The 22,437-nt window shown below is 48.4% G+C and overlaps 9 protein-coding genes across 9 annotated transcripts; 5 read left to right on the plus strand and 4 right to left on the minus strand.

The window, feature by feature from the left end:
- Positions 1 to 1,119: 1,119 nt before the first annotated feature.
- FPOAC1_002009 (uncharacterized protein) lies at positions 1,120 to 2,793 on the plus strand (the record flags this gene model as incomplete). The annotated part of the gene is made up of 1 exon (XM_044846596.1): positions 1,120 to 2,793. One exon carries the CDS (start codon positions 1,120 to 1,122, stop codon positions 2,791 to 2,793), a length of 1,674 nt encoding a protein of 557 aa, XP_044712512.1.
- A 242-nt stretch (positions 2,794 to 3,035) lies between these two features.
- On the minus strand, positions 3,036 to 3,651 carry FPOAC1_002010 (uncharacterized protein; the record flags this gene model as incomplete). Its single annotated transcript, XM_044846597.1, has 4 exons — positions 3,036 to 3,120; positions 3,173 to 3,344; positions 3,403 to 3,560; positions 3,617 to 3,651. 4 exons carry the CDS (start codon positions 3,649 to 3,651, stop codon positions 3,036 to 3,038), a joined length of 450 nt encoding a protein of 149 aa, XP_044712513.1.
- A 1,392-nt stretch (positions 3,652 to 5,043) lies between these two features.
- On the plus strand, positions 5,044 to 6,929 carry FPOAC1_002011 (uncharacterized protein; the record flags this gene model as incomplete). Its single annotated transcript, XM_044846598.1, has 3 exons — positions 5,044 to 5,902; positions 5,953 to 6,148; positions 6,233 to 6,929. 3 exons carry the CDS (start codon positions 5,044 to 5,046, stop codon positions 6,927 to 6,929), a joined length of 1,752 nt encoding a protein of 583 aa, XP_044712514.1.
- A 269-nt stretch (positions 6,930 to 7,198) lies between these two features.
- On the minus strand, positions 7,199 to 8,263 carry FPOAC1_002012 (uncharacterized protein; the record flags this gene model as incomplete). The annotated part of the gene is made up of 1 exon (XM_044846599.1): positions 7,199 to 8,263. The coding sequence occupies one exon, from the start codon at positions 8,261 to 8,263 to the stop codon at positions 7,199 to 7,201; it is 1,065 nt and encodes a 354-aa protein (XP_044712515.1).
- A 2,125-nt stretch (positions 8,264 to 10,388) lies between these two features.
- Positions 10,389 to 11,765, minus strand: FPOAC1_002013 (uncharacterized protein; the record flags this gene model as incomplete). The annotated part of the gene is made up of 5 exons (XM_044846600.1): positions 10,389 to 10,414; positions 10,466 to 10,981; positions 11,032 to 11,378; positions 11,438 to 11,546; positions 11,714 to 11,765. 5 exons carry the CDS (start codon positions 11,763 to 11,765, stop codon positions 10,389 to 10,391), a joined length of 1,050 nt encoding a protein of 349 aa, XP_044712516.1.
- Positions 11,766 to 13,253: 1,488 nt separating this feature from the next.
- FPOAC1_002014 (uncharacterized protein) lies at positions 13,254 to 14,063 on the plus strand (the record flags this gene model as incomplete). Its single annotated transcript, XM_044846601.1, has 2 exons — positions 13,254 to 13,689; positions 13,753 to 14,063. 2 exons carry the CDS (start codon positions 13,254 to 13,256, stop codon positions 14,061 to 14,063), a joined length of 747 nt encoding a protein of 248 aa, XP_044712517.1.
- A 121-nt stretch (positions 14,064 to 14,184) lies between these two features.
- FPOAC1_002015 (uncharacterized protein) lies at positions 14,185 to 14,819 on the minus strand (the record flags this gene model as incomplete). The annotated part of the gene is made up of 2 exons (XM_044846602.1): positions 14,185 to 14,588; positions 14,651 to 14,819. 2 exons carry the CDS (start codon positions 14,817 to 14,819, stop codon positions 14,185 to 14,187), a joined length of 573 nt encoding a protein of 190 aa, XP_044712518.1.
- Positions 14,820 to 15,758: 939 nt separating this feature from the next.
- On the plus strand, positions 15,759 to 16,938 carry FPOAC1_002016 (uncharacterized protein; the record flags this gene model as incomplete). Its single annotated transcript, XM_044846603.1, has 2 exons — positions 15,759 to 16,381; positions 16,434 to 16,938. The coding sequence occupies 2 exons, from the start codon at positions 15,759 to 15,761 to the stop codon at positions 16,936 to 16,938; spliced, it is 1,128 nt and encodes a 375-aa protein (XP_044712519.1).
- Positions 16,939 to 19,659: 2,721 nt separating this feature from the next.
- FPOAC1_002017 (uncharacterized protein) lies at positions 19,660 to 21,592 on the plus strand (the record flags this gene model as incomplete). The annotated part of the gene is made up of 3 exons (XM_044846604.1): positions 19,660 to 19,991; positions 20,041 to 20,168; positions 20,220 to 21,592. The coding sequence occupies 3 exons, from the start codon at positions 19,660 to 19,662 to the stop codon at positions 21,590 to 21,592; spliced, it is 1,833 nt and encodes a 610-aa protein (XP_044712520.1).
- Positions 21,593 to 22,437: the final 845 nt, after the last annotated feature.

The raw sequence follows: 22,437 nt of genomic DNA on the forward strand, positions 1-22,437 counted from the left end.
AGGAGAGCTTTCATGCACTAACTACCTATTACCTCTCTACCTTGTTACCTGGCGTCCATGTATGTGGCTGGTGTAAGAGGCGGAAAGGGTCGAGTTGCTCGAGGTTATTGACTGCAACAGAACCGAAATTACAGGTTAGGCATCAAGGATGCGGTGCAAAAGTACGAGATACTGCGTATCCGTAAAAGATTGGGCTCTCGTGTGGTGGGTGTTGCGACAGAAAAAGAACAGTGATAAAAAGAAACGCCTTTCGTCGCTTTACGGTGGAGGTCTATTGGAGGAAAAGTCACGCCTCGCATTCATGTAAATTACCTACTTTAATAGGTACCTCCTGGGAGGTAGATACTATTACGGTGCCCAATAAGTAACTGCCTCGTAGAGGTAACTGAGAGGTAGGTATCCGCCTCATGGGTGATGGCTAAGCTTCCTGTCATCATGGGCTCTGTCTAATCTTGTACTAGGATCTTCGTTTCGTTTCAATGTTAGCGAGAAAAAAAAGGGGGGGGTTCTATCAATAATACGCTGAATTGCCCGCCTTGTTTGTCATTACCTAGTTTAAAGTACAATACACATCCCTCGAGTATCTGTATCAACTATTACCCTCGTGAATATCAAGGCTCTAATAGTGAACAGCTCATGTCCTAGGCGGGTATGCTTTACTGTTTGCCGAGATTCGTGTAAGCCAGAGTAGAATCCTGATGTGCGTTGCACATGCTTATGTCTTGAATCTGGAAAACTCAAGCTCACATAATACACTCTATAACATTTTCACCTCGAGGCCCATTCCTTTGCATCTACATATTGGATTGAACAACAGTTAAAACTACTTGCCCAGATACGATACAGCTCTGCATCCATGCCATCCGTAAGAGGAAAATCGTGACCCACATCAGCCCCAACTGGAGGCGTTTCGTACAGTTGGTCCCCAGTTTATTAGACTTGCCATCCCTCATTTGTCACTTTCTTTATCTCTAGGTAATATTCACACTACATCATACTACTATCTTGCAAACTACTTGCCCGTAAACCGCATCATTAAGGCGAGACTTCGCATCGCATGCTGCAGTCAATCAGCTTTTATCGGTCACCTCAACTTTGTATTTGTTGCTGGTTTCCACGATGAAGCTGCAATTGCTGACGGCGAGTCTGCTGCTGCTGCAGGCCTCCAACTCTAATATCAACGTCAACGCCAACGCTGTTGGCATCAATCAACAGCGCGACATCCCAGATTCACACAATACTAACACGAGACTCTTCCCCTATCTCACTAAACTCCGTGACAAAGCTATCGAATCCATATTTGGACGCAAACCAAATCAAGACGCAGCCCCACCACCCGTTCCCAATCAATTACGCGCGCAATACGTTAAACAGCTCGTCCTTCGTTTCAATGTCACCACTTCTCACGAGGAAGGCGCCCTCGCCGATGCCGCTGCACGTCTGTTCCTCGATGTTTGGGCTTTCACCGATGACTACGTAGACATCCGACTGCATGCTGACGAGGTCCGGCCTCTGCTCAGCCTACTACCCAAGACGCTGCATACATCGCACTCGATTTTAATCCCGGACTTGGCTACGGCTGTCTATAACTCACTGCCGACCGGAGGAAATCCCGCTTACACAGATCCGAAAACGCTTGCTCCGGTGGTCAAAATCGCTTCTTCGCCTGGAGACAACCTCTTTTTCCAGGACTACCAATCCCTACCGGTAATCATGCGCTGGATGCGACTGCTCGAGGCCATGTTTCCCTCCTATGTCAAATACATCAATGTCGGAAAGTCATACGAAGGCCGTGATATTCCTGCCTTGCGTGTGGGGATTTCTCATACCGTCCCAAATGCACCTCGACGAAAAACTATTATGATCATGGGCGGCTCCCACGCCCGTGAGTGGATATCTACTAGCACCGTCAACTATCTGGCATGGTCTTTCATTACCAGCTATGGCAAAGAACGGATGATTACAAAGTTGCTGGACGATTTCGACCTAATCTTCCTCCCAGTCGCCAACCCCGATGGATTCGAATACACCTGGCACGTTGATCGACTATGGCGCAAGACTCGGCAACAAACCAATCTTCAATTCTGCCGGGGGCTGGATCTTGACCGTGCTTACGGATACGAATGGGACGGCTCGCGGGTTCAGCGAGATCCGTGCTCTGAGAGTTACGGAGGTGAGAAGCCTTTCCAGGCTGTCGAGGCAGTTCAGATATCCGATTGGGCGCGTAATCAGACCTGGAACAACAATGTTCGATTTGTTGGTTTGGTTGATCTTCACTCATACTCCCAACAAATTCTCTACCCTTATTCCTTTACCTGCTCCTTGGATCCGCCCAACTTGGAGAACTTGGAAGAGCTCGCTGCAGGTATTGCGAAATCGATACGGCTATCAAACGGAGAGAGTTATACGGTAGCATCGGCATGTGAGGGTGCCGTATCCGCACGCGAATTCAGCGGTGGTCGGTATTGGTCTCGAATCGAATCTGGCGGTGGATCAGCAGTTGACTGGTTTTATCATGAGATGCGAGCTCACTACAGCTACCAGATCAAGCTTCGAGATACTGGCAGCTACGGATTTTTGCTCCCCAAAGAGCACATTGTCCCAACTGGTGAAGAAATCTTCAACGCGATGAAGTATTACGGTGACTACCTCTTGGGCAACAATGGAATTGAATGGTTTCCCGAGGCTGAAAAGGACGACGATTTCAAGATAAATCAACAGCAACCTATTCCGACCACCGAGGAAGACTCGGCAATGAGCCAAGAGCTCAGAAGGAGGAGAATGAGAAAATAAAGGGAAGGGGAACATGCACAAAGTACATTGGATAGTCAACCAGTACATGATAATAATGATTGGAATTATGAACTTTGAACAGGTCGGGCAGAATGACTTGGCGAAGGATTGGACTGCGGGCGTATGAAGGTTATGGTCATGAGCAAAAGCATGTTATGGACACAACAGAGTAATCATGAACGGTTTTAACTGTAAACAAGTGGGAACCAATATTATATTATATTCAATTGTGTTACGTCAACTCAGTTACCCATAGCATACATGATAGAGGTGTAGGCGGCCATGAACTTCAGCGACACATCGCAAAGGGCAGAGCCAATGGAGCCACTACAATCAAGTCAGTACAAATATTGGTTTAGTCGAGAGGGTCTTCACTTACCCCATGCGTCCCTGAGGACCGCCAGCAGAATAACCAATGGCGTAGAAGACACGAGAAGCGGCCCAGCCAGCACCGAGAACAGCAGAGGCAACAGGGTAGCGTAGACCAGAGATCAGGAGAGCGCCCAGGAAGGAGATCTGGTTCTCTGTGAAGTTGGCATGCGAACGCTGGGCTGTACAGGAAGTTAGTCAAGGGAACTGGTGCGGCAGAACCGACGAGTAGGTACTTACCGCAGTTGAACTTGTAGGCCTCGGCATCCTTCTCAGCGAGGTCGTTGGAGGCGTAGGGGATAGGGTACTTGAGACCACTTCGCTTGCGGGCCTTGCTGGTGAGGACAACGTGGAGGGTGTTGATGAAGAAGGTGGATGTAGCGGCAACAAGAACGTAGCTGAGAGGCCAGTTGAGTTAGTTGATCGATGACATTGATGAGTCTTTATTCCTTACCCGTATTCGGCGGGGAGCTCAAGGACGAGAGACATGATGGCGGTGAGTTGAGTTAGGTTAGGTTGGGTTGGGTTGGGAGAGATGAGGCGAGGTCAATTGATATGGTGATAGTTTCAAAGTATCGTTGGCTCCAGCCGGCTCTTAAATAATGAACAGTCTACTACCTACATATGTGTCTACCTCGTACCTAGTCTAGTCTGCTACTACTACTACGTACGCAAAACCATGGCACTGAAACGACGGAGCGGGCCCAAGGATTCCCGACGAGCTAACTCCACAATGGACCAACGATCCACCGACAGTCCGACTATTACTGTTGCTCTCTTGCGTGGCCCAAGCACAGGCGGAGGGTTTAATTGGTAATCAATGATAGGACTGTAGGAGGTAGGTAGGTAGTTAGGCTAGGTATTCTATTTTGCATTAGTAGGTAGGTAGGTAGGTACTCATCAGTGTTCTTGCCTGGTGATATCTGTGTATCATCCAAACTTGATCTCTTCGCCCGACGAGCCGACAGTTGTCATGATCCTTCCGAGAACGAGTTTTCGGACCACGGATAGATTGAAGATCAGGAGCGATAACCTAGTCCCGTCGGGGAGATATAATCCAACTAGCCTCCGAATCACTTAGCAAAATCCGCAAATGCTTTGTATCCTTTCTGCTTGCTGAATAAGTCGGTCGTTGTACAGTAGTCAAAACTCCGCAGTCCAATGCAGGTACAACACAACTCCGCAAGCTAATCATATGTGTGTATCCACCTGAACCTCATGGAATGTACTATCATGTATGGATCAGATCATGCTAGATGTTCCATCCAACTGACTGTGCTGTGCTCCTGAGACTATGATTTTATGTTTTTATGCCACAAGACTTAGAAAGCTACCTTTTCTGCTTCCCAGTAGATCCGTAATCATGAGTTGCTCCAGTCCATTATGGACAAAGAAAGTTACCATAGATAGGCTCCCATAACAAACATGTTCCAGGTTGACAGAGAACCACTCTACACTACCTACCATAGGGGAAGAGAGGTTTTTTTTGAACATGCCCAGATGACAATTTAAGGCTATTGACTGGCTATCAGAGGTACGCACATAGTGTTATAATTTAATGTACTATATAGGTACTGCTGACATAGAGTCGACAGCCTAATTTTGTCACCTAGGCCTGTTTAAAACCCCCCCAACCCGCGATGGTATACATTCACAATTCGAGCATCTATACGTCATTCCCTGCTTTGCAAGGAGTCCTAGGAAAACAACTACTCGATTATTTCGACAAACAGGTACCCTGACACACTTCATCCGTTGTATTATTCAGCGACTCATGCAATTATGTCACCCGCGGCAACTGCTACAGTTCCTTGTTGCTACGAATAGTCGGAAGAACCCCAGCTACACCGTGTATCACTCACTGACTTCTGAGCCGATGTGATGAGTCTCACCGACCTGCCGCGAATCTTCTTGCTATCAACCAAGCTAGACCCGGAAGAACTTCACCAACTTGAAGAACGAATTCCGACATTGACGTATGACATCAATGAGGCTGAGATTGTGATTGGGAAGATTTCGCAGCCAAGTCGCGCTGAGTTTGAGCTGAGAAGAGCAAAACTCAGCTTTGTACCTTTAGGACAAGCACAGAGTCGCAGAGATGAGTCTTCAACTATGGATGTGACGAAAGGTCCCGATGATGGCCCTGATCCTAAGCGGAGAAGGGCGACAGTGAATGCTGCAGGAAGGCATGACATAGTCAAGGTCGCCAAGTTAACGTGGCTCATGGACTCGTGGGAAAGGAAGAAGCTACTGCCTATAGACCAGTACTTGGTCTGTCAGGTCAGTAGGGCATCAGCGCGCGAGGCAACACCTGCGTCCGTCCCTGTACTCGGATTTGAGTCTGAACACACATTGTCAGCTGGTTCTACTTCTCCAGCAACTGGTATTCTAGAACGTGCTCTTGCTGAGCAGAAAGCTCAACCTACAAAGGCTTCACCACAAAACCGTCATAAACGGCGCCACGATGCCTCGACAACGTTGTCACAAAACGCGCCGAGTTTGCTTCACCAAACAACATCGGAACATGATATTGTCTTACCTATGATGCCAGAATTTTTGAGAACGATATATTCCTGCGAGCGGCCTACATACAAGAACTCACCAAATGAAGCCTTTGTCCAGCTACTGGCAGAAATAAGAAAGATTCGCCAGCTTCGAGAGGATGATGTTGGCGTGAGGGCTTACTCTACATCGATTGCTTCAGTGGCATCCTACCCATACCTGCTAAAGAACGCTCAAGGTAGATACGTCCATCATTGTTCAAATTACGAAGCTGAACATTTCTTCTAGAAGTCGCGCGGCTGCAAGGATGCGGCAATAGAATTGCGGAACTCTGGCATCACTGGAAGGAGACAGGAGAGTCGACAGAAGTACGCGAAGCCAACGCAGACCCCAAGATCTCCGTGCTCAAGGTCTTCTACGGCATATGGGGAGTGGGAGCGGCCACTGCTCGCGAGTTCTACCAAAAAGGCGAGGCTCCCAAGATGTTCACAAATCTTTATATATACTGACGTGTTGCAGGATGGCGAGATCTGGATGATGTGGTCGAATTTGGATGGAACACCCTTAGTCGCTCACAGCAAATTGGTGTAAAATATTACAATGAATTCCTGCTGGGTATTCCTCAAGACGAAGTTGTCTCTATCGGCGCTACGGTGCTGAAGCATGCGCGTATGATTGACCCAGGATTCGAAATGGTTATTGCTGGAGGTCACAGACGAGGAAAGCAGCAATCGGGCGATGTTGACGTTGTTTTGAGCCACCGAGACGAGAGCAAGACACTCCGCGTAATATCAAAGATTGTCGTGATCCTTGAAGAGGCTCATCTGGTTACGCATACACTTGTACTGTCGACCCACAACAGCGAGCGAGGACAGCGCCCTGTATCATGGAAGGGACAGACCTCGAGCAGCTCGGGTTTCGACACACTCGATAAGGCACTGGTGGTTTGGAAAGACCCAAATCAAGAAGATGCACCGCATCGGCGAGTAGACATCATCATCAGTCCATGGAAAACAGTTGGTTGCGCAGTGTTAGGCTGGAGCGGCGGCACGACATTCCAGAGGGATCTTCGACAATACTGCAAGTATGTCAAGGGATACAAATTCGACAGTAGTGGAGTCCGACGTAGGGCTGACGGCAGATGGGTGGACCTTGAAGGCACCTCGGCTGACGATCCGGCCCCCAATATGGAGACAGCAGAACGGAGGGTTTTTGGAGGACTTGGTCTGCCGTGGCGGCCACCAGAAGCAAGATGTACTGGCTGAGTTTAAACAAGCAAGAGGTCGGAATTGTGTTTCTGGATAAGCACAGCACAGTTGGATGATCTGATTCATGCGTAGTGGTACATTCCATGAGGTTCAGGTGGATACAGGCATATGACTACCGACTACCTACCTAGGTACAAAATGTATTCTTACACGATACAAGGGCAGTGAGGCATACCTAAGTCTTAGAGTATACATAAAAACAAATAGCCTAGCCATGGTCTAAAGAGCATAAAGTGACTTTTGGGTATTAGGTATTTTAGTTACATTTAGGAAAGCCCTACGTCTTCAAACTCGATTTCTTCCTCGCTGTCCTCTTCATCGTCTTCCCCTGACTCTTCCTTGGCTTGTTTGGCAGCTTGTTCCGCTTTGATCATTTCGAATATGTCGTCTATCTGGGCGTTGGCCGCAGCCGGTGCAGCTGGTGCTGAATCTTTACCAGCCTCTTCCTCCATCTTCACTCGCTTGGCCGGTCGATCTGCTGTGGCTGAGAAAGACTCGCCAGTAACTGTGCTATTGGACATCCAAGATGGCAGTGCATTTTGTTTTGCAATTTGTTCTTTTCGCGCCTGCTCTGCTGCTTTCTCGGCTTCTGTGAGGCCATCGGATGTTGAGATGTTGACTGCGATGGATTGCGGCCCTGTGTTCGTCAGGCCCTTAACCGCCATGGGTCGGTTTGCGCCGGCGTCTGCTGCAATTGTTTGAGCTCGTTGGTGTGTTTCGTCACGCTTGACTGGGCGAGCCTTTGCAAGCGCACGATCGAAGTCGCACTCGTTGATATGTACCGCGTCGATTTTGGGTAGAAGTTCGCTTATAAATTTAAATTGGTCGTTGAGTCGTGTAGACTGCTCATGGCCAGTGGATGTTCGATCGGCTTCAAAGGTGAGAACATGAGAACAGCGATGGCATAGGAAGCCCTGTGGGCCGACGTTGTCCAAAACCTCCATGGCCGTCCACTCTGCTTTGCAATGGGAACAAAAGTATTCTTTCTTCTCACTCGCCACTTGTGTGGTTCCCTGCACTTCTTTGTCGATATTGTAGACACGCCATTTGATTGCGTCGATTGTACTGCGGTAATCGATATAGTACCACGTTCGATTGCTCGGTCTAGGGTTGCCTTCTCGCAATTCGGATCGTGTGTGTACGACTAGGAATCTATCTTCGCGAAGTTTACCGCAAATCTTGTGAAGATCCTTTGTGTTGATAGACATCAGGTATGCCAAATCATCGTCTCGAAGGGCTTCATGGAGAATGAGTGCGTCGATAACGAGTATTTCGCGGGTTTGATAGAAGGCCCGCATGACCGACTTGACCAGTGTAATCGCAAGATCCATTGTTGATTGATCTGGGTTGATTGGAGCAGGCAGAAGTGGATTTCCTGCTAAGCAGCTCGCAGTGCTTGCTTTTATAGGTAGATGCGACTAAAGTGGGCTGCCTCTTGGGCCCCGCCTCTGTCTTTGAGTTACCAAAAACAAAGCTTAAGAAACAATGGATGGATTGATGTGGGTGTTCCTCGAAGTTTGATCGAAGGATGCAGCCACGGAAGATAGGGCTCATAGAGCAACCTTATTCTCGCACGATACAAAAGCACTACTCAACAGCCCACTGCTTTGTTCTGTATATCTAACCCTCAGGGTATGAAAAATTGGCCACTAGAAGCATAAGAGACGAAATTAGGAGGACACTTCATGCTCCTTAGACTATAGCTTTTACACTATTTATTTTGTAACCTAAGACTTAGAAGCACTAGCTAACCTATTACCTATGTTAATCATACTAGAAAGATCCTAAACCGGTAATTAGCTAACTGCAGACCCATGGCCTAGGAGGCAAGCCGGCTGCAGGTACCCAGGCAGCTGACATGTGGCCCCTGACAGGTAGTGGTACAGAAAAGTTAGCCTTTCAGCTTCCGAGTAAACAGCACAAGGAGCACAATTTAAGTGGAATAATCTCACGTTGATTGCATCTCTTGTGCGTCTGACGGCTATTTTTTTCTAATACTAACTATAATGCATAGCTACTCAGTTGATAAACCAGTTGATAACACACTAGAGGAATCTCATAGAGGAAGCAGAGTTTGAAGGTTATATGACCGGATGATTCACACCGACGGACAGCAGTAACTCGCTCCTCTTCTAGGTAACCTCGATCAACTAGCAAGTCCGCAACACCACTCGTCCAAGGCATCTAGAGTATATTTACATTACAATGTCCCCAGATGCTTGATAAACCGCGATCAGGTACATAGATGTATATAGGAAAATTGAACGCAGGTAGTCATTCATCAACTTGAATACATATTACGGAAAATGCATAAGACAGTGCGAATAGTTCCCCAAGGAGTAGCATGTGCCACAACCAATGTCTCACTCTCCTGGGCATACCAACATGGATCTACCAAGTGGTTGTGGCATCACTTGATGCTTCATGCTATCTACGTTATTCATGAGTCAACCCAAAAAGCCCTGAGCAGTTACGCTAGAGGCCGGAGCAGTACAACTCCGTTTCGTTCATCGCATATGAAGAGCGTAGTCTTGATTAAGCCTTAGTTCCTAGCACGTTGAGACAGTTAGTTCTAACAACCCGAGACATTTTCTTGGGTGCCAAGTGCATGTTGTTTAGGGAGGGCCAAAGGAGTCACCCTGCAGGTAAGTCAGCAAGATCCCAACTTACAGCTCTTATCATTATAAAAAGCAAGGTTCTAACCCCTTGAAGTCGTCTTTGTTCAATAGGCGGGACCGATGTTATTTGATGTTATGGCCCAGTTTGGCAAGGTTGATTCTGGCGACATGGCTGAATGCTGGGTGTTTTGCGGATTGTGCAATTGGAAGCGCGCATTATCATAGCCATATTTGCAAGCTTAACAACCGTGACTTTATCTGATTTGCAGTTGTGGGCGTCAAGTTGTTTACAGTTGTGTTGAGTAGTTGACGTAGAGGGAAACATTTACACATGTTTCTGGATCAAAAAGTAATGTCAGTCAGGCAGTTGAGTCGCGAGGTCGCATTCGAGGTTGAGTTTAATAGTCCATGTGGATTCACCGATTAGGCCGGAGTCGACATCTGGTTGATGTTGTGCTGCCAAAAGCTATCATAAAGTCGTCGAAGACGCGATGGATGACTGATGAAGTGTTTGATTTGCAAAGATCCGGAAGCTGCCATATTTGGTCCATCTGTGACCTTGTCGCAAAACCGACCAGCAATAAGAAAACTCAAGTGACGCAGGCCGAGTACCCATTTTTGATTCCAATCCCATTACTGTCGCAAATCACACTGAACTCCTGTGTAAGCAGAGCCTGATTTCAGTCTGCTGTAGTCCATGAACATAAAGAAATCGACGATAAAATAACAATTAACAGAGGAAGTTGAGCAAATAAAGCAGGTGTGTTAGTAGAGGAAAGGAGAAATGACCGCGGTGACTAATAGTTCAGTCAGGTCGTGGTAAACGTCGTCGATGCATTTACTGGATGCTTCGGTCGGGGGCGCCTAGGAAGATTAGCGGGTACATAGTAGGCAGCACTCAATAGTAGCCCGAACCTCCATAGGCGTCGCGCGTCTCGGAACGAGAGGCAGACTCGCCGTAGCCAGCTCCTCCAGCACCGGCAGCTGGGTCACGGCTTCTCGCAGCGTCTCGGTCGCCTCCACGCTCGTATCGGTCACCACCACGTTCGTAGCCAGAGCCACCGGGGCCTCCACGGGGAGGGTAACGGTCACGGTCCTCGCGACCACCTCCACCATAGCGTTCTCGGCCATAGCCTTCGTCACGGTCGCGGCGTTCGTAGCCTCGGTCGTAATCGCGGCCGCCATAACCACCACCTCGGTCATCGTAGCGGCGTTCGTCACGGTAGCTGCGGTCATAGTCGCGACCACCGCCGCCACCGCCACCGCCGCCGCTGCTTCCACCATAGCCGCCTCCACGCTCTTCGTATCTTCGCTCGTAGTTGCGTTCGTAGCCACGGTAGCGGTAGGAATCATCGCGGCCGTAACCACCACCGCCGCCGTAACCGCCACGTCGGCGATCATCATAACGTCCTCCTCCACCAGCACGGGGCTCTGTTTGCTTATTAATAAATTACGAAACTAACTGATTCGGAATTACTAACCTCGCTTAGGCGGTCCAAAGTACTTGCCAGGAGTTGGGGTACGAGGACGGGCTCTGCGTGCCTTCTCGATGCTCAAGGTACGGCCCTCAATCTGCTCGCCCTGGAGGCCCTCCTTAGCGGCTTCGGCCTGATCAGATGTGACCATCTTGACAAAGCCAAATCCACGAGACTCCTTTGTGTGAGGATCACGCATGATCTGGCATTTTTCAACGTCGCCATACTTTTCGAACATCTTGGCTACCTCAGCTTCGGATAGCTTGGGATGAATGCCGGTAACGAAGAGGTTAGAGCCAGGGTTGATAGCACCGTCGTCGTCATCACGAGGAGCAGATACGTCCTTCATATTGCTGTAATGAACGCAAGTCAGCTTTCAGTGGCGGTCGTGAGCATAGGAATGGGAACGAACCTGTCGCCATGAACACCGGGCGAGGCGGAGCGACGGCGGCCGCCTTCATTGTCGTCACGAGGTCGAGGCGAGGCGCTTCGGTTGTCGCGCTCGTATCGAGGAGCCTCATCTAGAACAAGGTTAGCGAAATGCAAAGCTATGTCGATGCAGAATCGGCAGGGAAGATGAAAGAGGTGAAAAGTCGAGAGCCACGGAGGGAAGCAAGTGTAATGATGACAGAACTCAAGTTTGAGGAGGAGGCGCGTCGATGTACGCGCCGAGATCTCAGTAACGAACCTTCGTACCGGTCGCCATTGGCAGCCTCGTAATCCATCGCAGTGGTAGCCATGTCGTATACTTTTGTCTAGTAAAATGTGAAAGAGACAAACAAATCGGAAATGGTGTGTGCGTTGGTTGGCGATGAATGGCTCAATCGCAGGCTGCAGCGTTGTTGAGGGAGAAAGGCGATGTTGAAGAAGGGAGAAAAAAAAAGTCGGCGTAGGGGGAAGGGGAAAAGCAAAGGCGCCGCAAGGCAGCAAACCCAGTATTAAGCAGAGGTAAGGACGGGAGCGTGCAGCAGAATTAATGCTTGGCAACTTTCTTGAAAGAAGCTGAGCGACAGAAAAGAACAAAGAAATTTTGTTATGGCCGATGGAAAGGCTTGAACCGTTTGTCAATACGATGGCAAACAGATGGTTCAGAAATGGGGCCTGGCTTAGATGGAAATAATGATGAAGGTAAGCTACTACGAAAGGTTTGAAAATTGATGGGGAAGTATCCGTAAGCGTAAGCAGGCAAAGAGCGAATCCTGACACTGGTGCCGTCAGCGAGGCAACCCGTTCCATGGGCCTGCCACACGAGACTTGGGATATGTCACAAAGTACATCTCTTTACGTGCTAGTCGCTACATTACGCAAGTACCGTGAAAGTACCACACTGTGCTGGGAGGTAGAACTAGCGCAATGAGCTTTGGGCCACTAGAATTATTGGTTCCTAGCATTGTTATTATGGCAGCTGACGGTCAGTGTCGTCACCAGCTAGAGACCAATGGTGGTTCAAATGTTTTCAAAAAGGCTTCATTGATACCTACCAGGTAGCTACTGAAATAGGTATGTACCTCCTATACTCCAGGAACCGATGTGGTCGATGAGCTTATCATATTGATTAAATTTGAGCCAGTACTACTAATATTTCATCTGGTTGTATCACCTCTGCGGCTGGTCTTCTTTTGCACCCACGTTTCTAAATTAGGTACTTAGTAGTTAGCACCTACGACAGTAGTGGGTGTTCACAACCATTATTGAGGCTGTAACAAATGTTTGTTGTATTATCCAGTATGACATGATGTTAAAATACAACAGCACTCCGTCTAGTAAACATCCCCAGTAGCATGCAGTCTCTCACTTTTAGTTGAGTAAACAAACTGTCCTTTCGCTCCGTAAATACCTGAGTAGTACGGACAGGTAAGCACCAGTCAATTCGATAGCGCTTACCCTGGAGTTAATAGGCTCCTTGATCCTCCAACCGAAGTTTGGCGGCAATTCATCATCCAAGGTGCATATTAATATCCCGATAATCTAGCTATACCGTTCCATCAGGTCCCATGTGTTATAACGGTAGATCACTCTAGCGACATAGTTCGAAATGCAGGAACGCCGACGCCAGACCTATTCAGTCCGGGTACACTGCCGATTGTTCCCCCAATCATCCATCAACTGGGTTGTTTCTTTGCGGGGATTGAAGATTGAGCTTGCATCAATATAGCCCATAAACCAAGAACCTCATTACCACATACAATTGCTAGTATATCTTATTATTTTGTACAAGAATGTTTACGATGTCGCTTCAAGGAAAAGTCTACGCAATAACCGGTGGTGCAAGTGGTATTGGCTTCGCAACTGCCAAAGTCCTTGCACAGCGCGGGGCAACCGTGACCATTGCCGACGTTGACGTCGCTGCCATGTCAAGCGCTACGGCATACTTCAAGGAACAAGGTGCTGTCGCAACGGTTTCTCGAGTCGATGTCTCCCAGAGGTCCGAAGTAGAAAGCTGGCTGGATGACACTGTTGCGAAATATGGGAGACTCGATGGCGCAGCCAACGTGGCTGGTATAATTGGCAAGCACCATGGTCTTCGGGCTGTGGCAGATCTAGAAGACGAGGAGTGGCACAAGATCATTGCCGTTAACCTGACAGGAACAATGTACTGCCTGAGAGCGCAGCTTAACAGAATAGTCGATGGGGGATCTATCGTCAACGTGGCATCCATTCATGGTATCAAGGGCACGTCGCATTCCATATAATCATGTCGATTCCTTCTCTAACCATGAAATACAGGATTCGCTAAACATGGTGCTTATGACGCCAGCAAACACGGCATAGTTGGCTTGACAAAGGCCGCGGCAAAAGAAAACGGCCACCGCGAGGTGAGAGTCAATGCTGTTGCTCCAGGCGCCATCTACACGCCCTTGATGAAGAAAGCATGGAATATCCACAACCGGGCAGACAACGCCGAGTTTGACGAACCAACAGCTTTTCAACGTCAAGGCACGCCGGAAGAGTGTGCCAATGTGATAGCCTTCCTGCTTGGACCCGAAAGCACTTTTGTGAGTGGAAGCGTTTATGAGGTGGACGGAGCTTGGATATAAAAAACTGGCACCCCTTCTTGCCTACCAGAGACCAATATGCCAAGCCAAGCCGAGTCAGAGTTAAACATGGTGATGTGTAAGCTCGATGGAACTGCGTAAGGGCAATCGTATTCTCATTTCGTTACCATACATCCTCAGGGTTCACCACATGATTCTCTCCGTCATCTCGAATATGTTGCTGATCCTTGTCTCGCTTCATTGGCTTGCGCATATCAAACGCGTCCTCGCTGGATTTTGAGGGATCCGTCGCATGGTCGCCATAATAGTCCTTGACAACACGAAAGACGCTGTAACCTAGGTTCTTGTAGAGTGTAATAGCACGATGGTTGCTGCTTCGTACAAACAAGTCGACGAACCAAGCATTCTCGGCATCAGCTGCGACTTCTAATTGATCGGTCAAAATCTTGGCAATGCCAGATCTTCGTGCCTCTGGGGCAACAGTGAGTGCCGTTATGTGAGCGTGCCACGGCAGATAATGCTCGGAAAATTTATAGGCATCTGGTGAAGATTCAACCTTGCCCATGACTGTTAACCGAATGATTAGCCCCATACCAGCACAGACGCAGACAGTTTAGGACAAAACCCACTGTATCCAACGATATTTCCGTCCATATCCTCACACACTTGAAAGAGTGATGGCCATTTCGCATGATACTGGAGGTAAAAGTTAAGTTCGTATGTTTCTGTGAAAGGGTCCAGGTTGCATTTGGAAAACTTGTTCACGTCGTCTGGTCGAAAGCGCCGGAATGTAGCCATTTTTGGAGAATATTGAACGTCTTTGACTTGAGTTGTACTCTCAAGAGGTAATAAGTTTGTTTGGTTGTGTGTTGGGAATTCAGATTGTTAGAAATGGACGAAAATGGCTACCGCCTGCTTGAACATTTGTGATACTAGCAGGGTGCCTGGTATAGCTTGCAAGCAACTGATGACAATGGACGTAGATCCCTGTGTTTGTGTGAGGTAGCTGTGCTTACGAGCAAGAGTTTTGGGTTATGGATGTCGCAGCCACAGCGAAACGTCTCAGGACTGCATAACATCACCCAAGATTGCATTATGGCTTCTCTCGCACTATACCGTTAATGTACCCGCATTAGTCCCAGGTTCTTGAAAGACCCACCTTCGTTTCGTTACCAACATCCTTCTCCCACGGCATTAAGCATAACGATTACTCCAACTTCTAGATTAGACTACTATGCAATGTGAATTTGCTAGCAGCTTGATTATGTATTTTCAGAGCTTGGAAGCATATAATAACGTGTCGATCCAAGAAAACAATACTACCCACCGAATTACAATCGCCACGGAACACGGCCCGTTTGCTGTCCTGTCCTTTGCTCGTTGGCCGCCATTTTGGTGCGATTAGTTAGAGGTTAGCCAGTCAGTCAGTAGGTACCTAATAAGGGTCCCCGGTCACCCAAACCGACATCATTTCAAAGAACTTCGACTCTCCCTCGACACCCCCATTTCGAAAGGAAAACCGACCGATCGACCGTTCACCCCACGGCATAAGATAATAGCTTAAGAGAGGACCGAAGAATCCGCCTAAAAATTATCGCACCGACTTTGAAGAGACAAAATAAAAAGTTAGGCGGTGTCTACTGTATTTGGCGGTGGATCTCTTGTAGCTATAGGCTCCTGAGTCTAGGAAGTGGGAGGATCATCTACTCTTCGCAACATACATTTCAACATATCAAAATGCCATCCTCGCCGCAAACACCCAGACACTCCCGGAACTCATCGGCCTTCGATAGCTTCTCAGGCTCCCCCCAAGCCCGAAGACTCTCCAAGTCGTCCGTACAAGACCCCTCCCCATTCGGAAACAGCTTCAACCAACAAGATGCTGTCGAGATGAGCGGGAATGGGATGGGCAACTTGGCTGATGAACTAGCCGATGCCTTCTCGGATTCGGGAGACGAAGGTGAATTCACAGACGGTGACGCCAATAGCGACATGCTTGGTCCTGGAGGGGACGCACATGGCCCCGAGTATGAAGACGAGCTGGAGGATACTGAGGGCATCAGCAGCCCCAAGAAGCAGGATCTTGATCGGGCGAGAGTTGCAAATCTTACGCTTCTTTCCCCACGGCGGAAACACCAAAGGCAAACCAGCAATTACGACGGTAGTGAATATGGATCGGAGTCGGACTTGGATTCTCCTGGCATGCCGCCTGGCCTGGTATCCAAAATGGATGCTGTGGAGTCGCTGGCTCGCAGAGGAACAGAAAATTATGGCGGCCCGGCAGATGATGTGTTCAAGAGAGTAACAAACGCATTGCGGGACCTTGGCTCTCAATCGAGCGTTGAGGCTAGCGCATCAAGGTTTGTGGACGCAGACGTTGGCTGATGTATTTGTGACTAACCAAGGATGCAGGTTGATAACGGCGCACTCAGCTTTGACGACGCATTTGACTCACCAGACTCGTCAAATTCACAATCTCTCTTTCCCTTTATTGTCTCCTCTTGTTGCACCCCCAGACCCTGAGACTATTGACGACTTGATACCGCTATTACTGAACCTGTCTGATACTATGCCACGTCCTTCGACAACAGCCTTCAATTCATTGACGAGTCTCCATTCCCTAACGACCGAGCTCGTGCAAACCTTGAATTATCTCTCTGACACACTGCATATGTCTCGCCAAACAACTACAATGGCCACAAGGAGATTGAAAAGCGCCAAAGAGATCGTGTCTGAAATGAGGAAAGAAGAAGAGCTCAGAGAAGAGGGCGAGCGATGGCTTACAAGAGGTAACTGGGGTGAGAGGTTGGAAAAAAGAGAATGCGCAGGAGTGTGTGGGGATGTTATTGGAGGATTTGAGGAGGTTTGCAACGGATGGCGAGAGAGACTGCTTGCGCAAGCTGAGGCTCAAGCATGAACGATCGATTGAACGAGCTAAACGGTCGTATGACACTGCTGCGAAACACTGACCGATGCGGAGTCTTTCTGCAATCTCTGGACTCTGTTTATCTGGACATATACCAACATCGTTCTTGTCTTACCCCCTTTTCCTCTTGACAACCTTGGTTGTTTATTTTTTCTTTGTCTATTTTAGGGTGCGTTGGTTGCATTGGGATAAAGGCGCAGTTAAAGCAGGGAGGAACTCTCGGTTGGGCAGACCAGTCCCAACATCATAGAACATTTCTTTAACTTAGAGGTGTCGCCAGAGAACGAACAATAGAATGAAGCGATGAGTACTAAAAACATGGCGATTTGCCCTGTAGAGATTCATTTGGATTCGATGATACAAAGAGGAGACGATATGCGATGCAAGTGAATGATTGAGTCTTTGGTGCAAGCGTTGTATTGCGTTTGTTATGACCAATATACAAGTAAGTGGATTCAATGCCATGAGCGGCCACAGGCCGATCTTGATATTCTACTGAGACCCAGTCTCAGACCAAAAACACTCTACTGGAATTCAGGTGGGGTAATAAAATAAAGGGGACAGGGAGGGGGAAGTTGTGAGATATGGAACGCGCGACATGATCGCGTAAAGTGGCGTTTTGTCTCGTAGGTTGACGCGAGCCGTGCCGTGAATTCTATAGAGTTGAACTGGCACTGTGTGTGAGATACAACATTCATTGGCTGCTGACACGCTGGCTATCGGATACCCGCCGCGTTGGCGGAAAGATTACATCCAGTGATACAAATAAATACTACGTAGCGGCTCAGAGACAGATGCTAGCCAACCACGTCTTAATCGATGGGCGGGGGAATAATTCTCTCCAAAGTACTGGTATCACGCGATACCCTCATTCGTGTCGTCTCGATTAAGCAATCGTGAAGTCCTGTCATGATCACCAGTTAACATTGATATTTGCAGCTAATCCAGCCATCGCCACATCTGTTGAAAGGTGTTCGAGCTAGTGGCGGAACGTCCCGCCATTATATAACATTCTGCTGCCGAGAGATTACTCTTCAATTGCCTCCTACTATGAAGATAGGTAGGTATCAACGTTGCCTGTTGAGCTCGTTTGGACAAAGAAAAACAAAAAACAAAAAAACAAAGACATTTATCTATATGTTTAGCATAACTGTAATTAGAATCCAGAGGACTCACACGTATTATATACGAATACGGCATAAGAATTGAGCCTGGTGTGTATTCCTAAGCAGCAAGGGAAACATATAATTAATACGCGCATCTATACTCGAACATGCATCACTTCGCTAGGTAGGTATATATACGAAAACAAACACATACGCGAGCAATACGGCAAAACAGCGCGAAAGACAAGTGGTAGGTGCATGGGTATGGATAGTCTTGACCCAAGGGAGCTGTATTATGATCTTGAAGAACCCCTCGTTTTTGATAACTCGGGAAAGAAGTGATAGGTGAATGTGACTGGGAACAGTGGAGAGCTACTCTTTTGGTACAGTACGGATATGATAGAATCTCCTCTCGCCAAGCGTTGACAGTGACGCAGTTTGTGCCTTGATGATGCTGTGTGCCATGTGCACACCGGCACCTACCGAGTGTTCGGATTGCCTGTGTTGGTAATTATCTAGAATGGATCAAGAGGGAATTTGCTTCGCTCTATCGATAAACATAAAGGCTATGTATGACTTAGACCATGGGCAAGTGCGGGTAGAGTTTTGTTTCTCGGCGGTTAAAACGACTTTTATTAAGAACAAAGGATACTAATAAGTGGGCAATTGATCACAGACATTATTGTCAAACCACAAGTTGACTTATCGTGTTGGAGTAGCTGTTTAATCCTTGCTCTTTACCAAACCGAGATATTGTTACCTTCATTCTCGGCGCATTGGTTCAATAACACAATCACGGTTCTGCTCCATTATTTTGGTTGTTGTTATTGACCCGCGCGTTTCCTGGCCGTCCGCGACCTGGGGCGCAGGGGGCATCTTCTGTTGTTTGTGATTAACGATTGGTCAAAAGGCTTGCTAGCGCGACCCGAGAACCCCAGTTCAACCTCCCTCCAACAGTAACATCCCTCACGAGAGTCGGCGACCCTCTTCCCGCCACCCCCAGCGCATCTCTTCCAGCCCGCCTAGCAGCACAACACCCGACAGCATAGCACAGTACAGCACAGCACCGCACCGCACCGCACCCCGTACCTGCTCTACATACCTACCTACCACACCCGCCTGCTCCGACCTCCATACTGTCATCTTGGATCTTGCACCTCACGCCTCGAATCGTCGGGCAACCATCGCGTCGTGCACCATCACAAGCTTTCGCTCTAATTTCTTCCAGTCGGTGTTAACGGGTCCTTCGCAACATACTCTTACTTTTTATCGATTAAGCACGACCTTATTTCACCAACGTCATCGACTGCCCACAACTGTGCCCATTTGCCTGTTGTATTCTAGATTGACATCGAGACGATGCGATAGACGGAGAATATTTACGACTAACGAAGCTTGACATTTGCCTGACGGTGCTAGGGATTGCGCCCTTCCCGTCTCGCCTTTGGGTTTCTTTTTGTCTTTGTCACCCGAACAACATCAATCAATCAAACGCCGTTACGATCGAATTGCGAGCCTTTGTTGTCCGTTTGTGTACTCACCACCACTTGTTATTCCGATCTTGAAGCATATTGAACATAAGTCACGCCACGGATACGGCAGAGATATGGCGGCACTCCCTCAGCCCTCAGGCATAGCTGCCTTGAATTCGCAACCCGCGAAGCGAGCTATCGACGAATCCAAGAGCCATACCGCCACTCCTCGGTCATCCACTCCCCCCCGCTCAGATCGCACCCGCTTGGAACCTAGATATAGCCTCGATAACGGACCAACCCGGCCGGTACGGAACTATGGAAGAAAGAGCGAAGGCGCTCGTGGGAGTCACCTCGACATGGATGCTGTCGACAGTGCGTTGCTACGCGAATTTCACCGTCCACAGCGTGAGAGTACCCCAGGTGCCAGTCCACATCGCAAACGGCAGCGGATAAATGGCGATCGGTTCGTGACAGTCGTATCCTGTTCAGTATTCATACTCACTCTCTTGTAGTTTCATTCCAACCCGCTCTGGTCAGGACTTGCAGGCAAGCTTCAGTTTGTTACACGAGGATGGATCTCCTGCTACGCCCGCAAAACAAAAGAAACGCACACCTCATGGCGAGCTTCATTTCCAAAAGAGTATGTTTCCCTCTCAAGGCCTCTGGCTCATAGGCTAATCTGATGTTGCAGCGGAGGAGGCCAATCGTACGTTCTCACATTTGCTACGTGCTGAGTTGTTTGAGAGCTCTGTACCACAATCAGCTACCCCAACCCTTTCACCAAACCAATCTCTTCCCACAACCTCTCACATTCCCGCTAATGATGGGACACGGGCTCATACTCCTCCCACGAATGCCCCTGCTCCATCATTACCATCATCTTCATTAACACCTTCGACCCCTCACAAGAATCTCTTCTCATACATGTCACCACGGCACCACAATCAAGTCGCTGGGCATCCCACCCCCTCTAAAACACCTCAAGGCCGGCACGGCCCTAATCTCGACACACGCGCCGAGATCTACAGCTTATCACCAGTGCGGTTTGGGAGTCAACAAATGCTGCTAAGTCCCAGACGTCAACCGAGAGCAGTCAGCAAAGTTCCTTACAAGGTTCTTGACGCCCCCGAACTGGCTGACGATTTTTACCTGAACCTGGTAGACTGGGGTAGTGCAAATATTCTCGGCGTTGGTCTGGGCTCCAGTGTTTACATGTGGAATGCGCAGACCAGCAAGGTCAACAAGCTCTGCACACTTGATGACGATACTGTCACAAGTGTCTCCTGGATACAAAAAGGAACCCACCTTGCTATCGGCACTGGTAAGGGTCTGGTCCAGATCTGGGATGCCGAGAAGGCGCGTAGGCTACGGACAATGACGGGGCATACGGCACGGGTTGGATCACTGGCCTGGAACACGCATATCCTCACATCTGGGTCTCGCGACCGACTGATCTACCACCGCGATGTACGAGCCCCTGACCAGTGGCTTAGGAGACTTGTTGGCCACAAACAGGAAGTCTGTGGACTGAAATGGAATTGCGAAGACGGACAACTAGCAAGTGGTGGTAACGACAATAAGCTCATGGTCTGGGATAAGCTCTCGGAAACACCGCTATGGAAGTTTTCAGACCACACCGCAGCCGTCAAAGCAATCTCGTGGTCACCCCACCAGCGTGGTCTACTGGCTTCTGGAGGCGGTACTGCAGACCGTCGCATCATTTTCCATGACACCGTCAAGGGCTCAGTCATTAACGAGATCGATACTGGCAGCCAGGTCTGCAATATTGCCTGGTCTAAAAATTCCAATGAGATCGTGTCGACACATGGTTACAGTCAGAACCAGATCGTTGTTTGGAAATATCCTTCCATGACACAGGTCGCTAGTCTTACAGGCCACACCTACCGAGTGCTTTACCTGGCTATGAGTCCTGACGGCAGAACAATCGTGACCGGAGCTGGCGACGAGACCTTGAGATTTTGGTCTACTTTTGGTCGAAGACCTGGATCCCGGGAAGATGGCGACAACGGAGGTCGACTAGCTGATTTGGCTGTCATCCGATAAGACGTTTGTCTGATGGCGAGAGAGGTTGCCGCGAGTTGTTTCGAGGGGCATTCGGGACTAATTGATCATGCCTTGCTCAGCCCCCCCTCATCATTAATATCATCGCGCATCTCTGTATCTCCAACTGCGGCACTCGGAGACGTAATGACTACCACAAGTAGCAAGATATCCGCTGCAAACACATCATAAAAGGCGACTGCATCATGCATTAAAAGGCGTTGCATCTGACTCATGTTCTTCACTGGCTTTTGGGAGGGTTGGTGTTGGTCGGATTGCTTTAAACAAATATCATGGGATTTAGGGGTTTGCGGCGGATTATGACACCCCTTTTGAATTAACGGATGGGTATTACGACGGAACGGACTCAATTTAACGCTTTACCCTGTACGCAGGCAAAGCAATTAGCGGCAAAGATACAGCGACTGTTTTCTGCATATTTTCACCTAGCTGTCAGGCCTTAGTAGCGTAACGGATTAGCTGTTTAGCTAAGGTAAATAAATGCCTCACGAATCTGACGGGGCAGATAGATGTCCCTATTCAAGTTCAAACAAAGCTCGCCTTTCTACAATTGTTCTATGCATGTGCTCAATACGAGATGAAAAGAACCATTTCAAAAGGTAGAAGTGAGAACAGTAGAAACAACGTGATAAAAGGATCGCTTTTTACATCTTGCAGGTTTTGGTTTACCATGTGCTGTCACCTAGAATAAGATGCATTATTTGAGAAGATCAGTTACTGTGATGAAAAATCAACATTGGGATACTATGTGTAAGCTCTTATCCTGCTATATTGCCCGAGAATCAAAACGACAGTAGAAAAGAAGAACCAGCCCCAGTATATATCTT

The sequence above is a fragment of the Fusarium poae genome, chromosome 1 (genome assembly GCF_019609905.1).
Source record: "Fusarium poae strain DAOMC 252244 chromosome 1, whole genome shotgun sequence".
In the NCBI taxonomy this organism is placed as follows: Eukaryota; Fungi; Ascomycota; class Sordariomycetes; order Hypocreales; family Nectriaceae; genus Fusarium; species Fusarium poae.